The following is a 24,489-nucleotide window of genomic DNA, read 5'->3' on the forward strand; positions in this document are numbered from 1 at the left end:
TATAATGTCTTGATGTTTCTTTTTCTACATTTACTAAAATTAGTACGGATATAAAGAGGTACAATATCGAAACGTACACAACGAAAAATGTAAATACATTTATTGTTTAGTACTTCTACCAGTTTTAATGCAACTTGTTAAGCTACATTTTGCCATTTACTTCACAATTCTAAAACATTTTATCTTTTTGTCGTCCACAATATTTTTTCATTATTTCGAATTAATTTTTTCATTATTTCGAATTAAATGTATTGGCTATGAAAGATTAGGAGTGGCGATTGAAAACTGAATATTTAATATGTTTTTAAGCATGTCTAGATTTACATAACTTTCTTTCATGTAATAGAGGTTTTTACATATTTTGCGCTTTATTGTGAATTCAATTAACTAACGCGTCACTGATTAATAAATAGTGAGAAATAGTTATTGATATTTTTGTTATAGTCGGTGGTTTTATTTAAACTTAAGTTCTCTAAATAAAGCTAATCGTCCGGCAATTTCCTCTCTTTTCTTTTTGCCTATTCAATCGGTATTCTGGATACTAGATCCAACACTCCCGATTGATGTGCTCATAACTCTCATTGGTGACCATTGATATCGGTCAATAAACCGCCTTGTGGTTTCAGCAAAGCGTACGAAAGATAAATTGGCAGGTTTGCACATGGACATAGATTTTAAATCATCAGCTTTGATACCCTGTGGATACTCGGTGGTACCGACTAGTGGATCCACCCAAATGAAATAATCTGGATTAGCATTTTTCCATTCCGTTAGACAGGACTGCTGAAGGAACAATTCATCAAGTCTTTCAATAGCCAATCCGCCGGTACATCCAAAAAAGAAGTCTCCTCCTTGTAAATTATAGGTTTAAATTAGATAAAAGATTATCTTAAGAAAGTAAATGTATATACATATATAACTTATTTTTTACTTGCCCATTTGCAGTTGTCTTCTAACGTATTTTTAAATAAAAAGGAATATAAGAGTGTTGCCACTTATTTTTCGATAGCCGATAACAATCAGCTGTTTTGTGTTGATTTTGTTATTATTCCCTTTTCTCATCTCTTCGTGCTCTTTCGGTTACATTAGTAAAAATTACACCCAAATACTGATGTATGTACTTCCACATAAACTGGATATGTTATTGGATGCGCCTGCGCACTAGTTACAACAACAAAAAACCTAGAGAAAACCTTGCATTATCAGATACGTTAATCTAATCGTGCCATAAACAACGCGAGATTGGTTGCCTTGGGGAGCGGGAGCAGCTAGAAAAGTTAGTAGTAAAGCCGTAAGCGAACGAAACGGGCCGCATTCGCTTTTTTTGTATTTTCTTCTGTCAATTGTAACCTCCCCAAAAAAAGTGTGAGTTGATAAAAATCCAAAATGAACTTAAAACTTTGAGACCACGGAGGAATAATATATTAAGACCACTAGCGTATATCAATTGGATGACAATTTTACCACTCCTTTAATTGATAAGGCATATTTCATGGGGCGGGATTCATCTTTTAGCGCCCACCGACCTTTGGAACTTGTCTATTTTGTTTGAACGGTGCTTATTTTAATAGATAGCCAAATATTTTCCATATAAGTATGTATGTATATACGTACATATGTGCATCGATGAACTTTAGCTAGAGCTAAAAGATTTCTGTCCCTCGGCCAGCTAAGATTAGATTAGTATGAGTATGGGGGGTTCAGTTCAAAGTGTACAAATCTAAATTTCTTAAGAGCCACGAACCACGCGTTCCATGTATGCAAAAACCAACCCCCGGAAAATCTTAATTTTGTGCGAAATTTTCATTTTCATTGCAGTTCAAGAATGACTTCAACACTGCTACCTGGGAATATTGTCTATGGCGGTCCTGTGACCGCTAGGGAAGCCCAGGACTACAGATCTTTGGGTCAATTCGTTTTGGATAAGTATAAAAGCTTTGGCGAACAGACGGTTATGATTGATGCTGTTACTGGAACGGAATATACAGCCAGCTTTATGCATAGTCGCATCGTTCGATTGGCGTACATTCTCCAGAAATTGGGAGTGAAGCACAATGATGTCATCGGCCTCTCCAGCGAAAACAGCGTCAATTTTGCCTTGGCAATGTTTGCCGGTTTCGCAGTCGGCGCTACTGTGGCGCCTCTGAATGTTACCTACTCTGAGCGAGAAGTGGATCATGCTATTAATCTATCGAAGCCAAAGATAATCTTAGCATCAAAAATAACCGTCGATCGGATTGCCAAAGTGGCCAGCAAGAACAAATTTGTCAAGGGCATCATTGCTCTAAGCGGTACCTCCAAGAACTTTAACAACCTCTATCAATTTGACGATATGATGGATAATGAGAAGTTTAAGACGAAGCCAGATTTCTTATCGCCTCTGGCCAATAAGAACGACGATGTGGCTCTTATTGTGTGCTCATCAGGTACCACGGGCATGCCTAAAGGAGTGCAGTTAACGCAAATGAATCTATTGGCCACTCTGGATTCACAGATTCAACCTACAATGATTCCGCTCTCTGAAGTCACTTTGCTAACAGTGATTCCATGGTTCCATGCATTTGGCTGCCTCACATTGATAACCACTGCCGTAATGGGCACCCGGTTGGTCTATTTACCCAAGTTTGAGGAGAATTTGTTCCTCTCGGCCATTGAGAAATATCGGGTAATGATGGCATTTATGGTTCCTCCATTGATGGTCTTCTTGGCCAAGCATCCCATTGTAGATAAATACGATTTATCATCACTGATGGTGCTCCTCTGCGGTGCTGCCCCACTTAGTCGGGAGACTGAGGATCAGATCAAGGAGCGCATTGGAGTGCCTTTCATTCGTCAGGGATATGGACTGAGCGAATCGACGCTTAGTGTTTTGGTGCAAAACGATGAGTTCTGTAAACCCGGCAGTGTGGGCGTCCTAAAGGTTGGCATCTATGCCAAAGTCATTGATCCTGACACTGGCAAACTTCTAGGAGCGAATGAGCGGGGTGAACTGTGCTTCAAAGGCGATGGTATTATGAAAGGCTACATCGGTGATGCCAAGTCCACACAAACGGCCATTAAAGATGGTTGGTTGCACACCGGAGACATTGGTTACTATGACAATGATTTCGAGTTCTTTATTGTGGATCGAATCAAGGAGTTAATCAAATACAAGGGCTTCCAGGTACCGCCGGCGGAAATCGAGGCCCTGTTACTGACGAATGACAAGATTAAGGATGCTGCCGTCATTGGCAAGCCGGACGAAGAGGCTGGGGAATTGCCCTTAGCATTTGTGGTCAAGCAGGCGGGTGTCCAGCTAACAGAAGATGAAGTCATCAAGTTTGTCAATGATCACGCATCGCCAGCCAAACGTTTGAGAGGTGGTGTGATCTTTGTAGATGAAATACCAAAGAATCCTAGTGGTAAAATCCTGCGTCGTGTGCTCCGCAATATGCTGAAAAAACCAAAGTCCAAATTGTAAAACATTCGGAGAAGGAAAGGAAGGAAAAGATATGGCTATCAATATTTCCCTAAGATATAGATATTCCCCCTGGGCAAACATGAATTGTACAAAGATATTGCTAAACGTATGCTTTATTATTATTGCTAAACTTTGTTTTTATCGTTTCCTTTTGTTTTTTTTTTTTAACTACCAACTGGTTGGGTTTCATTTTACTTTAATTTGGCTTTCATTTGTATTAAAAACCTAAATAAAAACTATTTAAATACGTATGTATTGTATGCATTGTATGTGTTTTTTAAATATTTCCGGAATGTTTCGATTAATTTCATCCTAACCGGTGCCCTCTGCTGCAAGTTAGAATTTACACATTTGATGTTCCGAACTATCAATAACAAGTTATAATTAAACAACTACGTACGTTACGTTCTTCTATAACAAACTTTCATATAATTTGTTTGTCGGTTTCTACATATAGATTCATTATTAATTCTCATATATGTTGTATATATATATATATATATGTATATATATGTCAATATTTAACTACACATCATCTGTCTTGTAAATAGTGTTACTTAATTAACATTTTGTTTTTCATTTTTTTGTGGGAAAAGTTTATCTTTTTTCTCTCTTATTCTGTGTCCGGTTTTTTGGAGACGTCGTAAATAGCAATTTATTGTATATGGAATTTAATTTGTGTTTCTCTGGTTTATTTGTACAGATTTATATAGATATATAATCTGTGTTTTCTAGCATTAGTTTACTAATTATTGTGTATGAAACCTTAAATATAGAAGAAATGCCTTGGTTTCTATACCGGAAACATTATATAGTTTGTGTTAAAACTTCTTTCTGTCTGTGGTTGGTATCTGTCCCACATTGTATGTATGTATGTGTGTATGTTTGTCTGTCTGGGCCTCATATTAAATACGTATGTACTTATTCTTGCACTTGCAATGCTAATAGACTTGGTGCTTGGCTTACACTTAAAACTAATTTGAAAAAATTCTGTGCATTTATACAGAGACGGATGGTAAAAAGAGATCTCATTTAATATTAACTATGAATTGTATGTTAAAGGATAGGAATGCATATTCTCTAATGCATATGGGTGTAGAATACATAAAAAATATTCAAATTTGAATTAAAATTGGATTGCAATTTTTTTTTTGTTTTTTTGAGACATTGTACTGATTTTGGGAACAAACATTTAATCCGTCCCTGCATATGCACATTAATATAAAAATTCAGTGGCCAATTAATTTCGTTTACAATGATAAGATTAAAACACGAAATAGTGCAATTTTAAATTAGATATTGGCACAACTTTAGTTTCTTGAATCGGTTCAATCGTTTGGCACAATTTTGACAACAAATTGGTTTATTCTGATTGTCTGTTGAACTAAACTTGTCTTTGTCTGTATAGGTGTGTGTGTGTGTGTGTGTGTGTGTGTGAGTATGTTTATGTAGATATTACTAAACATTTGTATTTTGATCCCTAGGACCATATTGCAAAATGTATGAAATATTAAAATATGCAATTGCATGCTGACTCGTACAAATTTTGAAACTTTTATGTGGACCTCGACTTTGGCCTAATTAAAATTGTCTAACAGCCAAAGGTTCTTATTGTTTTGGATCATACAATAATCTCCATGCGATTTCCCTTGCGCGTGACCTTTGGCGGGCCTTGTGCTAAATCCGACATGCCACCGTATTTAAACGAGAAGATGACAGTCTGTTGGCCAAAATTCGCTTCAAATCTATAATTATCAAATTTAGCATTAAATATTCCGCATAGACTCAACGAATACTCACTCTGTGCTTATGTGTATCTCTGGTGGTTTGCCTGTGGCATTTTGTATAACCAGAAACATTTTCGTAACAATTTCAATAACATGGCCCGTTTGAAATACAAAATCTCCCTTTTTGCGACCAAACTCCGACTGTAAAGAGTGTAAATTGAGGCAAACGTCCAATTATATAAACTTCACCTAATTCTTACCGCCTTCACATGAAAAACAGCAATGTCGTCTAGATAGGGGCTCAAAGACATACGATATATCTCTGAGGCAGGCACTCTGTACTTGATTTGCAGCGTTCTCTGGTCGAGCAACAGTAGCGATGAAGTGGATAGCACCAGAAGTATGGGTACAAACTAAAAAAGAATTACCATATATATAGTATAGATTTAGATCAATACAACAAAGATTTTACCTTGCCACTCGATCGTGCTATCTTATTGATTATGTCGGCGAAGACGACATACTGATCATTGGTTTCGGCGCAGATCTTCTTCCACTGCTGATTGTGGCGCAGACGAACATAATCACCCACAAATGGATGGCCGACACTGTAATCAAATAAATTGGATTATATTTTAGATTTAATAGATGTTGGGAAAAGTTTCCTAATACCTTCGCGCATAAGAAGCCTTACGATCCTTGAAAATAATGCTGGCTGTCACCTTTTCTCTCATACGATTGCGAGCAGTTTGATCAAAAGAGTTCCGATAGATGTAGCATTTCCAGCGATGATAAATGGAGCGCAATAATCGCGAGGCGTCGGCCAAAAAGACAGGAGATGCTGGCCACTCTGTGGATAGCGGACTCAATGTATTGGGCGGCAGACGCAGTGGTATGGTAAGCAGGAACTGACGTATCTTCCATTGACGATAGTAGCGACCGATTACATCGATCGCCCATTTAACTTGCCGTTTGTACTTTAGCGAACGATACTCTTCGCGGGCCTGAGTCGTAAATGCAAAAAGAAATACATTGTATAAATTCGAAATTTAACATTGTCGATAGATCAAAATTAAAAGAAGCAACATGCAACATGCTTACAACACGATATAAACTCCACAGATGTCTACGACCCGTGAAAGGAATACCAAAACGGCATTCCTATAGACAGATAAGTCAACATGCAGAAATTAGAAATAAGAGATTGATTGATTGGTTTTATCATGCATTGGCCGATTAGCATCTATCTACTTACACGCCACGTTCGCCAGGCACTGGAGATAACCATCTGACTGTGCCTCATCCGCTGGTATCGTTTCCTCGCATGATACATGCGAAACATCTTTTGTATGAGTACGGCCAGCTCGCCGATACGCAGGCGACGAAACTGCTCCAACTCGTAAACAGTGCGGGGACTACGCACGAACACATTTTTGGTGCCAATGGTAAACTCGGCTGAGGGTAAAGGCAGATTGCGTATAATAAGCGCGATTCCCTCCACCTGACTGCCGCCATGGAAATGCGGCCAGGTGAGACTGTTGAGCAACTTGTAGCGATGAAAGAACTTTACGTGCAACAGATGGAAACAGTGGCCAGTGCGACAGAGATGTACCAAAGGCATTAATGACATGTAGCGAACCTGATGCTGCACCAAGGCCAAATCAAACTGATGCGGTTGCTTGCCCTCGTTGGGCTTAATGCAGAACACATAGTGTGTACGTCGATGTTTAACAATCGCGAGGAGTGTCTGCAGTTGAGTGCGTATATTAGAAGCTAGTGTCGATGGCTTTTTCGTGGCTTGCCTGCGGGGATTTCCCTCTGGGAAGAGGCTTTGAACCAACGATAGTTTACTCTGATAGAAAGCACCACTTATATATTTTGGCAACATATCCGAGTTTTTCTCTAAAAAGCGATTAATCGAATAGTTCACCACATTGGCAAAATGACGAATTCTAAAGGGAATAACACGATTATAATATCTTCGATGATACAAAAATGTTAATATACTCACTGAAAGCACATAGAGTTGCTACCGCTGGTCATAAAATTTGGATGTCCTGCACAACATTGTTGGATACGCAGCAACAATGCCTCATTGTTACTTAAATGTGACTCATTGATCAGACTTAATATACCATAGCTGGGCTTATCGATCAACTCGCATATAGATTCATTATCAAAATAATCAATGCGCGACCATTCCAGACCCTCACGCATATAAAGCTCTTGTTCCGAGCGCAAAACATGGAAAACAAAATTCTGATGACCAATAAAATGAAAATTAGAATAAAAAAAATCCATTTATGTTTAGTTGGTTAAGCACTTACCTGGTGTATCTTCTCTGCACTGTAATTGATGGCAAACTGTTCAAAGGAATTATGATCAAGAACCTCGAATCCATAGAAATCCAGTAAGGCTAAATTCTTTTCGCGCTGGTTGGACTTGAGTGTTTCATTAATTTTGTTAACTAGCCATGTGAAAAGGCGACTATAAAGTGTCCGGCAGAGTGTGTTACGATTACTGGCCGCCTGTCGAGCATCCATTTCGCTGCCCACATCCTCATGGCTGCTGTTTGAACTATTTGCTCTTGTAAGGCAATTGATTAGAACTTGAGCTTCGAGATTAAGCAACTGGGCTGTCTCTTGAACCTCTATTGGTTGAAAAACCAAAAACGAAATTTAGCAATTGGACCCGAATAACTGGCATTACAAACTCACCATAAACATTGGAAACCTGACATCCCTCGGTGCCATCAATATTCGTCACAGGCACAAAAATAAAATTTCCAAGCTTCAAAACTACGGCAATGACGCGAAAAATTGAGTTAATCTCATCACAGCAAAGACCCAGAACATCCAGGGATCGCTTTAAGGGCATAACATGTTCGTAAAAGTAAAAATTGACTGATTATAAGTATATATACCTTTGTATAATGAAAATTGGAACGATCCTCCTCCATGGCAGTTGTGTTGCGCAGCAGTTCGTATCTCTCTACATTACGGTAGAGTTTAAGGGATTCTATAGTAATTAGAAAATTAATTTAATTTTATAAATAATTTTCCAGAAATCGTTATTATAGTTACTTAGTAATTGAAGATCGGCTCCCAATAATAATTGATAAAAAATATGAAAATTTCGCTCGCCAATAGTAGTATCTGTTATTCGAGTCTGTTGAGAAAATAAAAGAAAACATTTATAAACTAAGTGACTAAAATATTAGGGAATAGACGAGCAAACCTTTTCCAACATATCTTTACAGATGCATGAAAGAAGTAACAATATTCATTTGTTATATTCTTATATATATATATATATATATATATAGATCTTTGCTTATGTTAAAACTTACAGTGTGTGATGTGTACCCCCATAGGATCGCCCTTAAAATCGATTTCAATGTCAAATAGTTTACCCTGAAAGCAAGAACGAATTAATTAAATCATTTACAATTAGATTCAAAAATATCTTACATATCGGCTGGAGTTATTGTTTTTCAGAGTACAGGCATTACCCATGGCTTCCAGAAAGACATCCGCACAGGTGACGCATTCACGTAATCTTTGACTTGGAGATTTGTGACGTCGATGAAGCGACGAGCTGGCGGAGGGTGTCGGGGAGATGCTACTTGTTGGCGGCGGTGGCTGGGGCAGTTCGGCCAAGACTTTACTTATCTTGTGGGCGTCATATAAGGAAATGCGCTGCGTGGAGCCCATTAGAGAATGTCGATCTCGTTCTCGTTCTGGCTGACTCTCCGTTGAATGCTGCCGTATAAGATTCGAACAACTCCCACGTTGCGGCTGCATTTTATGGACACTGGCCAAACGACTATTACTGCCGCGCAGGGCTTGCTCCTCTTTCTCCAGGCTCTGAGCTCGTATGCATTTACTGTGACCACACTGACGACACCCACTGCCACTGCCACTGCCATAAGCAGTCAGCATATATTTGGGTGAACTACTGCTACAGCCGCCTGCCTTCAAGGCAATGGGCGTGGCTAGGCAGGCGTTAGCTTGAGTCTGTTGATGCTTAAAGCACGACTTGGCTGGATGCAAATGATGGGCATGCGATTCATTTAGTACACTAATGTTTTCGCTGCTCTTGTGATGTGAGAAATCAAAATCGACAATTTTTTCACGAATATTTCGCCTGGTCTGTCGTTCTATGCTATCGGCTCTCGTTCTGGATCGTTGCGAAGGTCCCGGGGATGGTGACTGACGGCGTGAAATTCCGACAGAAGGATTATCCACTCGATTCTTGCAAATAATAAAGTTGGCAGTACCCGAGCAACTGCTGGATGCTCGACGATGAGAATGCACAACACCACTGCTTGTTGAGCTTGTAGAGGATTGCTTTCGCAGGACATTCGGTGTGCTGCACAGCGAGCGTTCTTGTATGTGGGTTAGGAAATTGACAATCATTTTAAATGTCTCTGTTTTCCCCGCTCCGCTTTCGCCAGTGAGCAAAACGCACTGATCCTCGCTCTGATCTTTAAGCGACTGGTACGCAAGATTGGTAAGCCCGTAACTACAAATGACAAGATTAATATCATCATTAACAAATTGTTGCAAAAAATGCCAAACCCAAATTCACTCACATGTGAGGCGGCAGCTGAAAGATGCCTTTATTGCCATAGTTGCGCACATTGTCCAGCGAGTGCTCGGATATGTGATGATATGGATTTAATGCGACCACAGAGGTTCCAATATACGTCTAACCAAAGAGCAATAGTTGGCAAATTAGTTGATGTGTTTAATTTCATTGATTATTAACGACATGACTTACATAAATATAGTCACGCTTATAGCGCTGATGTATATTGCTGATAAAACTATCCTCGGAGAGATTCTCCAGCAGCACCGAGTCCCAAGTGCCAATTTCCTCTTCCATTGCGCCTTTTAACAACAGCCACAACGAAGGAATTTATTTTTAACATTTGAACATTTATCTACTGTAATAAAGCACAGAAACCAAATACACAAACACAATTAACCACTGGGAGAAGATTCAAGTGTGAAAATGTGCAACAATTGCATAATTTATTGCAAGCGTGCTTACATCTGGGCAACAATTTTGTGTTTTGATTGAATTGAATTATTGATTTTCATTTTCTCTGCTAAAGTACTCGCATACATACATACATAAGAACGTCTTTATGTATGTACATACATCCGCATGTATAAGCAGGTATGTACATACATACATACACATATTTATGGATTTCGAATGTCTCAATGCCTTTGTGGGTGCAATTCAGATTTATTTAAAATAAATATTTGTATTTTTTTGTCACAATTTTATTGCTGCTTTTCTTTTACCGTAGTTTTGCCCAAAAAAGAGTATATGAAGTTTGCATAGAATCACACATTATCGGTGTGCATCGGAGTACCCATACATACATACATACATACATATGCATGCATTTTTGAATAATTCGAATTCTATATGTATATATGTACATATATGGTGTGTATATAGATTTGACTAATTTTAAAACCGTTTTATTTTCACGAAACGAAAATTAAATAAATATTTAATAATTAATAAACCGTATTGAAAGATTTCCGTTCGGATATCAAATAAGTTATTTTTAAAAGAAATACCAATTTACAAGGGTATTAAGACGTTCCTACAACCTTCTCCAGTTTTTGTTTACCTTTCACACTGTAAAGTTCCTGTTGTTTTGTGTGTAACAACAACTGAAGAAAACATTTTGTGCTTTAAAATGTGGTCACATTTGTAGACAACTATCGACGTCCCAACAAAACCAGGGATCCATTTTTAAGGACGTTATAGTAAAGAATTCGAATTAAAGGTTAAAAAATTATGCGAAAAAGTTGGATTAGATTACAGTCTACACTAACTTGTTGAGGAATACTATATTCACGATCTCAGAAGACTGAAATTGATACTGATGTGACAAGTTATCATTTTTTAGAGCCATTAGGCTTCAAATGTCAGTAATTAAGATAATACTTAGACTACGCAAAGTAAGTGTGAGTGAATAATGTCCACTAACATAAAAAGGTCTAGTAACAGATCAATGGGATTTCCCCTTAATGGCTAGTTTGTTTTTAAGAAAGAAATCCCTAATGTTTAGAAAAACAAGAGAAACTGCACAACGATGTAAATAGCTAGATTATAGCTATCTACCTCATACTGTGTTACCGTACTTTGTGGTTTGTTTTTGTTGCTTTCGTTGAGCATTTGTCTGTTTTTTCTCACTCGATTCGCAGCTGTAATATTACAATTATAATTTACAAAATAAAAAAAAGAAAAGTGGAACGGAACAGCAAAAAAAAAACATTAAAACATTCACTTTTCACTCATCTGATATAGCTCAAACAAAATCTAGTTAAAAAAGTGGCAATCAAGCATTCCCAGGCAAAAGTCCAAACTATTTTTTTTTATTTAATTGGATACCAGTCGGAGGAGGGAAGAAAGTGACCGAGTGGGTGGCTAAGAGGCGAGAGAGGACTATATTGTCAATTATATATGTGTGCCTATAGAGGTTGCAAGTTAATTGGGAATCGGATTGGCCACGTGTATACTTCCTTAAGTTCTCGGCCTTGACTCTTATCTTATTCGCACTTCTGATCCACCTACAAAACAAAGGCAACACAGTATGTAACTTATCCGTATCTGTGTGTGTGTGCGAAAATTCTAAACTTTCGATTTGTCCCGTATTTTTTTCATTTTAGAAAAACAATATAGCAAAACAGTCAACAAAAAAAACACGAAAATTCTCTGGAGACAATGTCATCATCGTCGGGGTCTGGAACGAGAAAACAGCCCACAGCTGTTTCACGAATGAAACAGGATTACATGCGACTAAAACGCGATCCCTTGCCATATATCACAGCCGAGCCGTTGCAGAACAATATATTGGAATGGCATTATTGTGTTAAAGGGCCCGAGGATACACCATACTACGGTGGATACTATCATGGCACTTTACTGTTTCCACGCGAGTTCCCCTTTAAGCCACCATCGATCTATATGTTAACTCCAAATGGACGTTTCAAGACAAACACCAGGTTGTGTTTAAGCATTTCAGGTAATTGTCGCTTAGCCAAGCAATGAAAGTAAAATGTGTTTACAATTTTAAAATTAAAGATTTTCACCCGGACACTTGGAATCCAACATGGTGTGTGGGTACTATACTAACGGGACTCTTGAGTTTTATGGTAAAATAATTACATTACAACCCGTTGCGTTTGATTAATAATGTATTCAAAATACTTTTAGTTGGAAAGCACACCGACTCTGGGAGCTATTGAGTCTTCAAACTATGACAAACAAGTGTTTGCACAGAAATCACTTGCATTTAACCTGCGTAATGCGAACTTTTGTGAACTTTTTCCTGAAATCGTTGAGGAGATTAAGCAGCGTTTGCAGGGAGTTCAAACACCAAGCAGCGGTGTAGCCTCTACATCAACGGGAGCGAATCGCTGCAATGGCCTTACTAATAATGGTGTTGCCGCAGCCGTTGCTCTGGATCCCAATCAGCCACAAGATGCAAACAGTGCGCTAAAAGATGCTATCGATGGACAGGCTGGTGCTGGGGCAGCTTTTGCGGCTCTGGCGAACGGTGGTACTGGAAATAATGCAGCTGCATCTCTACAAAATAGTCCCGGAAATTCCTACTTAAATTGGCAATCTATCTATGCAAATTTGGTGATTATCATCTGCTTTGCGATATTTGCACTCATCGTGAATTACGTGATCAAGAACCTGAATCAGGAATAGAATTAACTCTTAAGTAAGCAGTCAATACGAAAAACAAAAGCAAACAAAATTGAGCCTCTATCTATTTATACACATACACAAAACGTATACCATATGCATACAATTTTGTATATGTGTATGCGCTTACATATTTATATATATATACATCTATATATATATATAATAATAATAATAATATAGTTTACTTTACTATATAGTCCCCGCAGAAGTCTTACAGAACTGACTGAAGCTTAAAAACGAAAAAATATATACATTTCCCTGCGATGCTTCTCCCTTTTTCCAAAACAAAATTTGTTCCCCGATTGAACGCTGTTTAGTCTGAAACTATTGGCAATAACATAAGAAACATATTTTCTTTAAATTAAATTTGTAAAGTATATAAACTGTTTAATTTTTGTTATGTATTCATTATGTTATATTAATCCAGTCTTAGCACATAGTTAAATCAAGATAATTGAGGCCAGGATATCTCTGTAAATTAATAAAAGAGCAACATATGCGTGTACAAATTATAAATTTAATACGAGTGTAATTATTTACCTAACAATAATTAATCCCAAAGAACCTTTTCTGAATGAGATTTTCGTAATCAACTAATGGACTAGCTTTTTTGAATAATTTGTGAACAAATTTCAGATGTTTACCTATAATTGGGCGGGAATGCTAATAATGCCTTAATATAATTAGAATTAGAAAGATTTTCAGTTTAAAGCAAATTTAAATATTGTTGTATAATTTATATATTTTTTATTTATTTAATTTGTAGTAAATTCTTAAATTTGTTTATTCCTTTCAGATATAAGGTTTTGTTTAGTATTCTGCGTTTCGTTTCGATTCGATTTCAAATATTTATTCGATCTGTTGTTGACTAGTATAAATTATGATTTAATTTTTTTGATGATATATATTTGGATATATAGTATGTATTTATATGTATCTTTTTGATTGAGACGCGCTCTAAAAGTAATGTATATAATGTGTATTTAAAAATTTTACAAAAATTTGAAAAAACTATTTTCGTAATCTTTTAAAATTTCTTAACTTTTAATATATTTATATATGTATAATCATTTGATTAGAGTAAAAAACTGCATTGCACATCGTCGTCGGTGATTTGTTTTGTTTTTGTAGGATTTCTACATTTGATTTATGGTTAAGTATTTTGGTTTTAGTATTTGATTTTTAATATCTTTATTCGCTTACAAGGTATATGGGTAAAGATTGGATTAGATTTATATAAATATATGCATATATTGGTTTAGTAACTTTAGCGACAATTCCCCCGTGTATATGTATGTTCTAAATATGTATTAACATTGTAAAACTGCGTTTTTTTGTTTTTTTTTGTTTTTCTTGTAAATAAATTAAAGCAACCTATTTTAGTTACAACATCTGTTTATATTGCGCATGCGTATTTGCATGGCTTTGATTTGGCACCGAAACTAATTACAATAATGAAATGAGAGCCAGATGGACTAGGTTACATCTGTCTTTCTCAAATGAAATCTAGTTTTGGCTAGATCTTATAAATTAAATAAACACAACTAAAATCAATTCAATCTCACTCTAGGTGGGCATAGATATATATAAATATATATATGTACGCCCTTTGAATATTTCTCACTTAATGCTGGGCATAAGAGAAGTCGGTCTGGGCATGCGCATGGGCCTGACTGTTGATATGGTCATTGCACTGATGCCGATGCGTATGCATATGGGAATTCAGTTCGGTAGTATACTGCATCGTATCCCCTGTCCTTTGATCTTGTTGATTTTCCACTACGGAGAAACTTAGGCCGCAGGAGCAATGTTCAATGTGGGGCTGTAATGATGGCACTGGTGGCATGGCATGCACAAGTACTTGTTCCGTTATAATGGCCGGTGGAGGTGGCGGTGATGGCGATGATAGACACTCCTGGCAATAACCCGTAGATTGATGGAGTTGGCCATGAAATGACAATGGCGGTGGCGGCGGTGTCAATGATTGTGTGGACGAACTAGAGTCCGTGGAAGTGTCAGTGACCATCTGATCTGTGCAGGTGCTCTCCGAAGTCGAGGTCGACGAGGATGGCTTGTGTGGCTGATGCGGCTGATCGGGTGGATGCTGGCAGCGACATATTGTAACTCAAAAAGTGCCGCCATCGTGTGGGTGATTCGATGAAGATGTTGTCGCTGCAATCGCCTGACCAGTCTCAACAGCAGACGGCAATGGCGGCGGCAGAACACCAGCCAGCCCATTCATCTGTTGTGGCTGCGGCGAACTATAAACGTCACCATCGCCATTCTGCTGGGACTGCGGCTGCTGCATTAAATGCGAATGATTGTGATGGTGATGAGAATGATGATTGTTATTGGAATGATTGTGTGTATTTGGATTAGGTGAGTGTCCATCCTCGTTGGCCACAACTCCATTGCTAGAGACTGCCAATGATTTTGGCGGAATAGGTGGCGGTGGCACTGGAAAATCTTCGACATCAAACGAGCTAGTTGAACTCTCTCTTTGGGTGATGTTCATTGAACTTAATGCCGCTGCCGGTTGCATCTCAAGACTGCCATTCGAACTAATCCGACAGTGATCACGATGATGCACCGTACTCACTGATATGGAAGAGGAATCTTCACTTAGATTATTAAGATTCATATGGTTTAGCTCACGTGAGCTTGTAGTGGATATTCCGGAATCACGAAAATCGTTGGGTGCAAAGCAGACATTAAGATGCCCACCGGCTTCTTGGAGATTTGGTGGCAACGAATGCGGTTGCTGATCAGCCTCTGGATCATCGAAACTAATGTCTACCACAGAGTATTTCTGTCCGTGTTGATGTTGCTGCTGTTGTGCCGAATGTCGACGGCCAACAGAATCTCCGGCACCAAAATCGTTGAAAATCATAGGATTGGAAGCTCTTTTATCTGGAGTTATTCCACGTGGCGGCAATGGCGGAGCGTTCGGGGAACCGGCAACACCACCACCTGTTAAGGGCTGACGTTTCGGCGGCACCTCGGGACTATCAATCGCTGCTCCGTTGGTTAGGAAGTTCTGCGAACGTGGCCGATTGGGCACTGGAGGGGCAAGTGTGTCATCCAAAGGAATAGTTAGGCTCTCCTTGCTTAAAGTCTGATACGAATTGTGAGGATCGACGGGCCTTAATGTGTCGCCAGGCCTTGTGTATATCTCATCCAGATCGTACACATAGTTTGAGTTGGCGTTGGAATTGGAACTGGGATTAGGACTTGAGCTACTGGCAGCCGCTTGTGTGGATCGTTGTTCTGTGGGCAATGGAGGCAACGGCGTATTCACTATACTCTCTGAATTGCGTTTTAACCGTCCCATGCCAGAAAGACTCTGTTTTAGTTGCGAGAATCTTTCAAGAAGACGATTGTGCAACGGCTGAACACCGCTGGGTGCCAACTGGCCATGCAACTCCAGGGCTTGCTCTAGAATTTGAATCTGCTCAAGGATGAGGGCCTTGAGGCGTTGAACATTGGCTTGTTGGCCGGCTCCTTGTGGAGATTTGAGAAACTGATCAGAAAAAAATGCTTCCTGATACTTGCTAATGCCACCCATAACATTAGCATCGATTGTTCCCTGCAGACGCATTGAAAATGGATTTATATTCTTCTTCTGATCACGCCGATATTGCACAATAAGTTCGGACAGATCCTTGCTTGCATTTCCGATAATCTCGCAGGCATATTCCACTGGGGTCAGTTCTTGCATGGACTTGTGTTTAACCTCAAACCAGCGCAAGATACCAGGCAAGGGACTGGATATTTCCAATATTGTCCGTTCTATCCAAAGGGATTTGAATTCATTATCTTTGTCAATGGGTCCTTTATACATGGGTCGATCATAGATAAATCTCGTCACATCGTTCACTTCATAGAAACGTGAAATTTTCTCCGGCACCGGGACCATAGCCGTTTTCAAAGCTTGGGCATCGCCCACTGGTCTCACGTTGCTTATCTGTATATACTGCTCGGGACCATTTAGAATTGTATTATCTGGTGGGCTATTGTTACCCAGAATCTGTGCACTAGGAAATTCTGTTTGCAGGCGTTGCGTAAAGGCAGCGATTCGCTCATATTCCAAACCACGATAGACAAATTGCTTGTTCTAAAAATAAAGGAAAGGAAAAGCATTATGATGGAGCTTTAAAAGACATACACAAAATGGGACTCCTTACCCGTACAAAAAGTGGCAAACCCATGCCATAGAAACCAACACGAAAATACTCTGGTTCCGGCCGTAGTTGAGTCAATATATTTTGAAAGAATTTCGCCTCAAGTATGAGTATCTCACTTAGCTTATTATAGTCAAAGCGACGTGTCTCATAAAGTTGGGCAAGTTCCTTACACAAAGGAATACCCTTTTCCCAACATTTGCCCTTGTCAAAGTATTTAAGGATCTGTAACATATATGTACATAGAATTGGCAATATACTGAACACGATATAATTATACAAACCTCATGATAAAGGCGCTCCTTTCGCTGCCACTCTGGCTGACCACTATTATCGAATGGGGCAAAACTTTGTGTTTCCCGATCCCAACTGAGCATAGAAGCATATAATTTTAGAGTATATCCGGCCTCTGTATAGTTTTCTGCCTGCAGATGCAGATTGTGCAGTTTGTAAATATATCTACAGATGAGAAGAAAATGATTTCATTGAATTATTTTTTGTCTCTTTAGTTTGGAGTTGTGAATCGATGGCCCACCTTAGATACATCTCTTTACGATTGATTTCATTTTTATAGAAATTTAAAAGATTCACCGTGCAAGTCATCCGCTTGTCGCGATTCTCCTCGCCCTGCATAACGCTCCGATAGTCGAGCAGGCGTTCCAATAATCGAGTAACTGATGCTATAAATGCAATACCAGCATCCTTCCAATTTGGATTCTCCAGTTGAACTTTCTCCAGCAAGCTGGCGGAAAAAGAATATAGTCTCATATTTCGAATATATACACATAAAAAAGGCTTAAGAATTGATAAATTAAAATTAAAATATACTGATTAACAAACGAAAAAGCAGAACAAATTTAACTTACACCAAGCTGAGATGTTCCCTTTTGTTTTATACATTGATGGCGTTTGCAATGAATGTGAATTGAGATGAGATTGTATTTATAAAATATATATACATATATGTACATACACACACACACACTTATATGTACAGAGATACTACTATATATGCCATTAATAAATGGGAAATATTTAAAATATCGATGGAAGAAGACCAACTTACATGGTACTAAAAAGTTCTCGATACTCATCATCGCCCTTGTTCTCACTAATAAGCAGATCCAGTTTATCAATTAGTTCACTCTCCACTAGACGAAAAGAGCCACGGGCAGCCTAAAGACAAAATAAGGATAACAAATTAGTTAATTATAGTTTACAGATTAGAATAATCAGCTTGCCTGCTCGCATTGCATCATGTCGTAAAATACGGTTAGTGTGGCCTTTCTTAAAGCCGGTTCTGGTACCAATGTCACCTCCAAAAATGGCCCCACCATCGATGGTATAAAATGAAGTTTCTGCTCCCCCAACTGTGACCACATGCTGAGTATCTGGAAGCCCATCAAAACACGCATATCGCCATGCGAGTGCAAAATCTTTAGCCGCTTGGGTTCCCTGTATTGTTCTAGCTGCAGCGAGGGTTGCGTCAGAAATGAGACGGCCAAACTGAAATAGCTCCACCAGAGTTGCGAATCAAACGCTTGGGGACCGAGAAATCGATAAACTAAAGGCTTGGCAAACTCTTCCAAGGAAATGCGCAGCACATCATTGGCAGCCAACTTCATCACAAGCCAATCATTTGGAAAGACTAGCCAATCTTGGGTAAGCAGCTCCTCGTAGACCAACAGAGATTTGCTAAGAAATTCCTTGAGATCGCGGGGATCTTTATATGGTGTCAATTCATCCCAATAGCGTTTATAATGCGTCTCGTCCAGGAGTTGGAGTAAACCCAGTAGACAAGCAACCAATTGAGGCAACACTGCATTTGATCCCTCCATTATGATACTGATAGTTCGTATTAAAATTCCCAGAATATTCTTGCATAACGAATCCAAGTCATGTTGCAGGGTATTTGTCACTTTATCACGCTGTTCTCGTTGCAAATCGTAGAGTTGACTTAAAATCTCGGAGAGTATTTCGGCGCAGAGGCGAAGTTCATCGCGTCGACTTAGATGCATACGAAGGTGCTTACAAGCCACCGACAAGACCACAGTGCGAGAATCTGGAAAAAAGAATCTACAATGTAAAAGGTTTCCAAGTCGAAAAGTCCTCTAATTCTCACCATCTTCGTGGAATAACTCGCCAGAAACCAGATCTTTAACTGCATGCAATTTGGCTTGAATAAGGCGTATGGGTGCACCTCGTGGAATAGCATCGAGCATATTGCGAGCCAGCATTCCCAACTCTGGGGCTGGTAAAGTATCCTTCAGTTGTTCCAACACAACGCCCGTGGAGTTGAGCAGCGCTTCCTGGGTGGGAATGATAACATCGTACGAGGGCACCGAGAGCATACCATTTAGTGCCGTAAAAAGCGAGTGAAGATCTCTTCGAAACGAGTCCTCGTATTGACCACCGGTGGCGCGAGCAAACAAACGCCTTGACTGGATGAGTAGCTTGAATATATACTCCAGAGAGCCGAAACATTTTTGAAATGGATCCGGGTGCTCTGCCTTAGTCATAAATACCGCCATATGTTCCACGGATGTAATGAGACCCTTGTAGACTAGTGCCGCGGCAAAATGATTCTCAATGTACTCATTCATTACGGGCCTAAAATGCTGGAATTTATTGCTTTGCAACAGACTAAAGATGCTGACCAGGACATGAAAGACTAGACCCGAGTGCTGTGTGCTATTTCCTTCCTCGTTCGAAAACATGGCAAACAAAGCATCCAGGACATCCTGCAAAAATTTCACCAATTCTTCATCATTCAAACGAAGAACACCAGTTAAAGATTCTTGAATGGTTTCTGGATGGGCCCGCCATTGGAGCAGCGAGAGAAGATCAGCATTTTGGGTCAATTTCGTGGAGCAGAGTAGCGAGCGAAGTACAAAGACTTCCTTCGAGCTGCGACTATAGCAACCGCTGCAATCATTTTTCGCCTGCGGATGCGAGTCTCGAGGGCGACACTGAAGGCGTAGGTAATTGGATGCTTGCAACTTGGCCGGATCCTCACACTTGTACACATACAGCTCGTGTTGGCCATCACCCAGAGTGGCACCGCTAGTGTCCATAAGACGAGCAAAACTGAATGCAAATAGTTTCGGTTCTGTTTTATCCCTTGTCGAACAGTGGCGAAACTCAAATCGCACATGTGCTGTGGCAAACTTATCAATGGGTACACTTAGTCGCAACATTTCGTTCCAACTGGGTGCATTCTGATGGTATAGGATCATAGAGCGATAATGCGGTTGGGTGTCCATGCCAGAAGCACCCCATAGACAATCGGTAAGAACATTGCCCGTCACATCGAGAACTACAACGGTAACGAGGATATTCTTGCCCGTATTCTTGCCACCACGCTCGAATTCGCCCCGTTCAAGGGTAAGGAAAAGATCGTTGCGCACATCGCCGGGCATAATGACATCGGGAAAACCCATTTTACGTGTTATTGTTGAACCCTGAAACAGTAATGGTTGTTCCTGCCGCGCCTGCCCTAGACCACCGTGCAATAGCTTTAAGGAGACGACAATACCCTGTGTATTTTGATTACCCCCTGCCTGAATGGGGGAGTATTTGCCACTCGATTTCTTAATGATCAATTCGGGCAGCAAATGAAAATCTTTCTCTTCGCTCTGGTAAAGCTTAAAGCTATATTCACGCTCTTCAGAGGAAGCCTGCTCTAAGCTGCTGTCAAACTGTGCTATATCGCCCAATGAGAGTACTCCCACACCAAAGGGGCGTCGATATGTGGGACCGTGTCCAGACGAGCCATTTTTCTCAACCTTCTTGATTGAGTCAGATTGTATGATTTTGCCCACTCGCATTACAATAGCAACTAAATGCAGATCTTCATTGAGATCTGCCGCACCTTGATGGGAAAAATAAAGAAATGCATTAAAAAATTGTCTTTAATTGTTCGATCGTGAAACACCTACCCAAATCAGTGAATACCGTGCAATTGCTATGTAATTTTTCTATATAATTGGATAAACCATCTTTTGAGATCTTTACAAGAAACCGTTCGGACAATGGCCTCATCCGGCTACCATCGTAGAGCATGAAATAGACTTCGGCATCATCGCCGCCAATGCGATGGCCAAAGTCCCGCATACAGAAATACAAATGATGGGTGAGTATCTTACGTTGCGTTTTGCGGCGTAAAGTACCGCGACTCTGTAAAAATAATTATAAACTAGAGGATCGACACACTGACCAACGACTTACCGATGAAGCTTTGGCATTATCCGCACTGCTTACATGAACATTGTACAATTTGACAATACCAATGCCATGAGGATCGACCGCCAGTGGACCGATACGGGGCACCAAATCCAATCCAAGTTTACTGATAAAGATAAGAAACGGTAGAGATACACAAATTAGTCCAATTAAGAAAATTTCTTGTTTATTTAACATAGTTTTATGTTTTATGAAATATCAAAAAGCATTCTTGTTCAAAGATACTTAAACTATTATTTATTTATGAAAGTTTTATAAATTGTAAGCAATTTTTATACCCTTGTAGAGGGTATTATAAAATTGGTCAGATGTTTGTAACGCACAGTAAAGTATATATATTCTTGATCAGCATGAGAAGCCGAGTTATTTCCTAAGCAAAGTACGGATGGAAGAACAAGAACAAATTGTAGTAAAAAAAGTAATAATGTTTTGTTTGTGTATTGATGAATTGAGTTGAAGGGAAAGAAATTTCATGATTTCTTTAAATATGAAAATTGAAAAATTTTGGAATTTTGTGCTTGATTTCATATGCTTTTTACAACTGCCAGACACATTTCCGATGCCTGCGGACCACAACAAAAGAGGAAAAATAAGACTCTATCGTAACGCAAATAACAATACGTTACATAATTTCTGGATAAAGAAATAGAATATATATATGTAATTATAAGGACTGTGCAAAAGCAAATTTTGTCTGATCGGTGTAAAATATTAAATTGTATTAAATTGTATATTTTTAACGAATGTATAGCATACTTTTGAGCAGCTATTGCTATGATATTAAAGGATGCAGTGTAAATGATGAAAAGTATGCTTGCATGTTCTAATTTTTGAGTGTCTAATTTTAATCGTGAGCATATTTAGTAGGTCTGAGAATCGGAGAATTATAAGCGATAAGAGTTACTTAGAGTTACAACTACTTTCAAGTTGAGAGGGATGACAGGAGAATTGTAAACTCATTTAAAACTGTGTAGATTTTTTCAGAATTATACTCAATAATTTATCAGGAACTGAACTTTGAGACAACCAATATTTTATCTTTGCTTTGATAAAACATTTTAAATCGACAAGCGGGAAATGTGAAAATAAAAACGCAGCTAAAACAACTTCGCCACTTAGTCACGTTCCGAACACCTTATCGAAAAGATGGAGTGAGTAAGACCATCTGGTTTTCTTTCATTCATTACAGAAAATAGATTTTGTAAATTTTACGCTTTACTAATTAATTGTGTCGCCTATGGAGCCCCAAGATCTAATTCAATTTGGTCAGTTCTCATGTCTGATCACCATTAATCACACGCACAGCTAGGGAGGCCCAAAAATAGACTTACAAATGGAAAATCAAAAAATTTTGAGGGTCACTGAGAGTATAGGGAAGAAAATACAAAAAAAAACTTTAAAATCTTCTGTGTTTTATATTAGAAGAAGCAGAAGATAGGATAGGACCATGTTAAAACAAGTAGATTTGATTAAGATCGTAAGCTGAAAAATGTTCTGTTGGATAAATATAAAGATATAAGATACCTACTCTCTTTTATATCCTTGCGAAGTGAAGGTAAAAATATTCCCAATGTCCAAACGTCCTTGCCAAATATACCATACATTACTATTATACATAAAATTGGGCTGATATATCTCCGAGCTCACAAACGAACGATCAGCACAAAACCAATACCCAGGCGTCTGGTTAGAGTTAGATTAGAACAGCCTGGATTATTAAATTAAATATTTTATCTAATCAATCGATTCATTATACTTTTAATTTAATGCCTGACGACTTCTTATGGTCTCTCATAAGGTGAAGAAAAAGTGTAATCGATACTTGAATCATCATTTCTAATCTATCACAAGATAAATCTAAATAGGCATAGCTAGTCAACAGCTTCACACTCTAAACATAGTATGTACAACATACATACAGTTGTCTGACTGGCCAGACAGACGTGCCTCCTATCCTATACCCAAAAAAAAAAAAACCCAAGATTCGATCTCATCGCGTTTTTGACCGCATGACGCATAAATTTGGCTGCTTACATAGTTGCTCGATGGGCAGGCATGGCATGGCATGGCACTGGCTCTGGCAGCATCGATCGGTCAGCCGACAAGGCACACACAGAGAGAACAGCTAATGGGTTCACGGCATTCCGGTGGCGCATACGAGAAACTCAACCTGGCACCAGCAGCAGGCGAACAATTCAACGTCATCAGCAATATGTTGCCCGACGTCGCCGTCGTTGACGATGTTGCTACCTCGGCTACGCTTTTAGACTCTACCTGAGTTACGCAGCGAGTCGTTGGATGGTCTTAGCCAGGAGAGAGAGGGAGATGGCAAGTAGGTGACCGTCCATACATACAAGCCAGAAGAAGCCGTTTTGTTGTTAACGAGGCTTAAACGGCTTTTCAGGTAAAGTCTCGTGAGAGAAGGCTAACAAAAGAGAGACGCAGAGAGAAAGAGAGAGATAAAGAGCGATACCTATGTAAGAGATCAACATCGAGAGAGAGAGAGAGAGAGAGAGAGAGCAAGTCTCCAATTGACGAACTGGAACCAGTTAAGAAAGTTGGCAATCTCAGCATGAGCTCTCTCTCTGTTTTTTTTGGCTTTACCTGTGTGTGTGTGAGCCACCTCTTTTACGCCTTGAACTGACAAAGAGTTGGTACCGATGTCTGTTGACGTGACCAAAAGAAATGCGGCTTAAAACGACCAAAAATATATATCTCGTGGATACAAAATATGAGAGTAGCGCAAACAGTAGCACACTGCTGGTAATGAACACTTTAAGTCGATTTTAATTAAGTGACCAGAGACCAAGAAACAGGTGAAAAAGTAGTAATTTTATAATCGAACTGACTTTCTGGGTTTACTCTTATGTATGTATATTGAGTTCGGTTTCCTTTTTGGGATTTCATCAAAATAAATTATCATAAAGGGCATTCAGATTTAAATTCAATCATCTATAACGCATTGAGAAATCTATCTACATATGTAATAATGGTGTGCGAGCGAGTGGCAATATAAAAAAAACTTAATTATTTACACATCGATAAGCAGTTCTCTGGCTCTGGCTGTGATTCTGGGCTCTGGCTGCGGCTGTCAACCACAAAACGCAACAGCGGCAACATCGACACCGGCAAC

At 39.1% G+C, this 24,489-nt stretch overlaps 4 protein-coding genes across 10 annotated transcripts in view; 2 read left to right on the plus strand and 2 right to left on the minus strand.

Annotated features, from left to right (window-relative positions):
- The first annotated feature begins 1,082 nt into the window (after window positions 1-1,082).
- LOC6650483 (4-coumarate--CoA ligase 1) lies at window positions 1,083-3,711 on the plus strand. 3 transcript variants are annotated; one of them, XM_047010512.1, is made up of 2 exons: window positions 1,083-1,113; window positions 1,819-3,711. In XM_047010512.1, exon 2 carries the CDS (start codon window positions 1,826-1,828, stop codon window positions 3,458-3,460), a length of 1,635 nt encoding a protein of 544 aa, XP_046866468.1. In that variant the 5' UTR covers window positions 1,083-1,113; window positions 1,819-1,825; the 3' UTR covers window positions 3,461-3,711. The 3 variants fall into 3 exon arrangements, with proteins under 3 accessions (XP_046866468.1, XP_002073145.1, XP_023036607.1); XM_002073109.4 differs by lacking the exon at window positions 1,083-1,113 and adding an exon at window positions 1,143-1,365; XM_023180839.2 differs by lacking the exon at window positions 1,083-1,113 and adding an exon at window positions 1,143-1,276.
- Window positions 3,712-3,817: 106 nt separating this feature from the next.
- Window positions 3,818-10,234, minus strand: LOC6650484 (unconventional myosin-Ia). Of its 3 annotated transcripts, XM_023180835.2 has the most exons (17): window positions 9,970-10,229; window positions 9,782-9,897; window positions 8,658-9,711; window positions 8,537-8,600; window positions 8,425-8,438; window positions 8,271-8,355; window positions 8,111-8,205; window positions 7,905-8,052; window positions 7,515-7,837; window positions 7,199-7,446; window positions 6,443-7,139; window positions 6,289-6,348; window positions 5,860-6,191; window positions 5,660-5,795; window positions 5,448-5,600; window positions 5,261-5,388; window positions 3,818-5,205 (listed from the first exon to the last, which is right to left on the minus strand). In XM_023180835.2, exons 1-17 carry the CDS (start codon window positions 10,072-10,074, stop codon window positions 5,082-5,084), a joined length of 3,882 nt encoding a protein of 1,293 aa, XP_023036603.1. In that variant the 5' UTR covers window positions 10,075-10,229; the 3' UTR covers window positions 3,818-5,081. The 3 variants fall into 3 exon arrangements, with proteins under 3 accessions (XP_023036603.1, XP_023036604.1, XP_023036605.1); XM_023180836.2 differs by lacking the exons at window positions 8,425-8,438; window positions 9,782-9,897; window positions 9,970-10,229 and having other exon boundaries at window positions 8,658-8,712; XM_023180837.2 differs by lacking the exons at window positions 3,818-5,205; window positions 5,261-5,388; window positions 5,448-5,600; ... (6 more) ...; window positions 7,905-8,052; window positions 8,425-8,438 and having other exon boundaries at window positions 8,149-8,205; window positions 9,970-10,234.
- A 1,171-nt stretch (window positions 10,235-11,405) lies between these two features.
- On the plus strand, window positions 11,406-13,454 carry LOC6650485 (ubiquitin-conjugating enzyme E2 J2). 2 transcript variants are annotated; one of them, XM_023180840.2, is made up of 5 exons: window positions 11,406-11,807; window positions 11,886-12,241; window positions 12,301-12,371; window positions 12,433-12,946; window positions 13,114-13,454. In XM_023180840.2, the coding sequence occupies exons 2-4, from the start codon at window positions 11,941-11,943 to the stop codon at window positions 12,931-12,933; spliced, it is 873 nt and encodes a 290-aa protein (XP_023036608.1). In that variant the 5' UTR covers window positions 11,406-11,807; window positions 11,886-11,940; the 3' UTR covers window positions 12,934-12,946; window positions 13,114-13,454. The 2 variants fall into 2 exon arrangements, with proteins under 2 accessions (XP_023036608.1, XP_002073147.1); XM_002073111.4 differs by having other exon boundaries at window positions 13,131-13,454.
- A 632-nt stretch (window positions 13,455-14,086) lies between these two features.
- Window positions 14,087-24,489, minus strand: part of LOC6650385 (dedicator of cytokinesis protein 3) — a 28,785-nt gene continuing 18,382 nt past the window's right edge. Inside the window, exons 4-13 of one of the 2 annotated variants that reach the window (XM_002073112.4) lie at window positions 21,342-21,462; window positions 21,053-21,290; window positions 19,237-20,985; window positions 18,356-19,176; window positions 18,181-18,290; window positions 17,981-17,998; window positions 17,650-17,856; window positions 17,399-17,573; window positions 17,118-17,339; window positions 14,087-17,047 (exon numbers count right to left, since the gene is read on the minus strand). In XM_002073112.4, coding sequence (XP_002073148.2) covers window positions 15,059-17,047; window positions 17,118-17,339; window positions 17,399-17,573; window positions 17,650-17,856; window positions 17,981-17,998; window positions 18,181-18,290; window positions 18,356-19,176; window positions 19,237-20,985; window positions 21,053-21,290; window positions 21,342-21,462 — 5,650 coding nt within the window. In that variant the 3' untranslated portion in view covers window positions 14,087-15,058. The remainder of the gene's footprint in view (window positions 17,048-17,117; window positions 17,340-17,398; window positions 17,574-17,649; window positions 17,857-17,980; window positions 17,999-18,180; window positions 18,291-18,355; window positions 19,177-19,236; window positions 20,986-21,052; window positions 21,291-21,341; window positions 21,463-24,489) is intronic. The other variant, XM_023180834.2, reaches the window with a different exon arrangement.

The sequence above is a fragment of the Drosophila willistoni genome, chromosome 3R (assembly GCF_018902025.1).
Source record: "Drosophila willistoni isolate 14030-0811.24 chromosome 3R, UCI_dwil_1.1, whole genome shotgun sequence".
NCBI classification, from domain to species: Eukaryota; Metazoa; Arthropoda; class Insecta; order Diptera; family Drosophilidae; genus Drosophila; species Drosophila willistoni.

What these genes read in the sequence shown, in the direction of transcription:
- LOC6650483 (XM_047010512.1), top strand. Translation starts at nt 1,826, where the DNA reads ATGACTTCAACACTGCTACCTGGGAATATTGTCTATGGCGGTCCTGTG.
- LOC6650484 (XM_023180835.2), bottom strand. Translation starts at nt 10,074, where the DNA reads ATGGAAGAGGAAATTGGCACTTGGGACTCGGTGCTGCTGGAGAATCTC. An exon ending in GTGCAGAGAAGATACACCAG is followed by an intron (nt 7,447 to 7,514) that starts GTAAGTGCTTAA and finishes ATTGGTCATCAG; the next exon opens with AATTTTGTTTTCCATGTTTT. An exon ending in TGTGGAGTTTATATCGTGTT is followed by an intron (nt 6,192 to 6,288) that starts GTAAGCATGTTG and finishes TTTACGACTCAG; the next exon opens with GCCCGCGAAGAGTATCGTTC.
- LOC6650485 (XM_023180840.2), top strand. Translation starts at nt 11,941, where the DNA reads ATGTCATCATCGTCGGGGTCTGGAACGAGAAAACAGCCCACAGCTGTT. An exon ending in GTTGTGTTTAAGCATTTCAG is followed by an intron (nt 12,242 to 12,300) that starts GTAATTGTCGCT and finishes TTAAAATTAAAG; the next exon opens with ATTTTCACCCGGACACTTGG. An exon ending in CGGGACTCTTGAGTTTTATG is followed by an intron (nt 12,372 to 12,432) that starts GTAAAATAATTA and finishes AAATACTTTTAG; the next exon opens with TTGGAAAGCACACCGACTCT.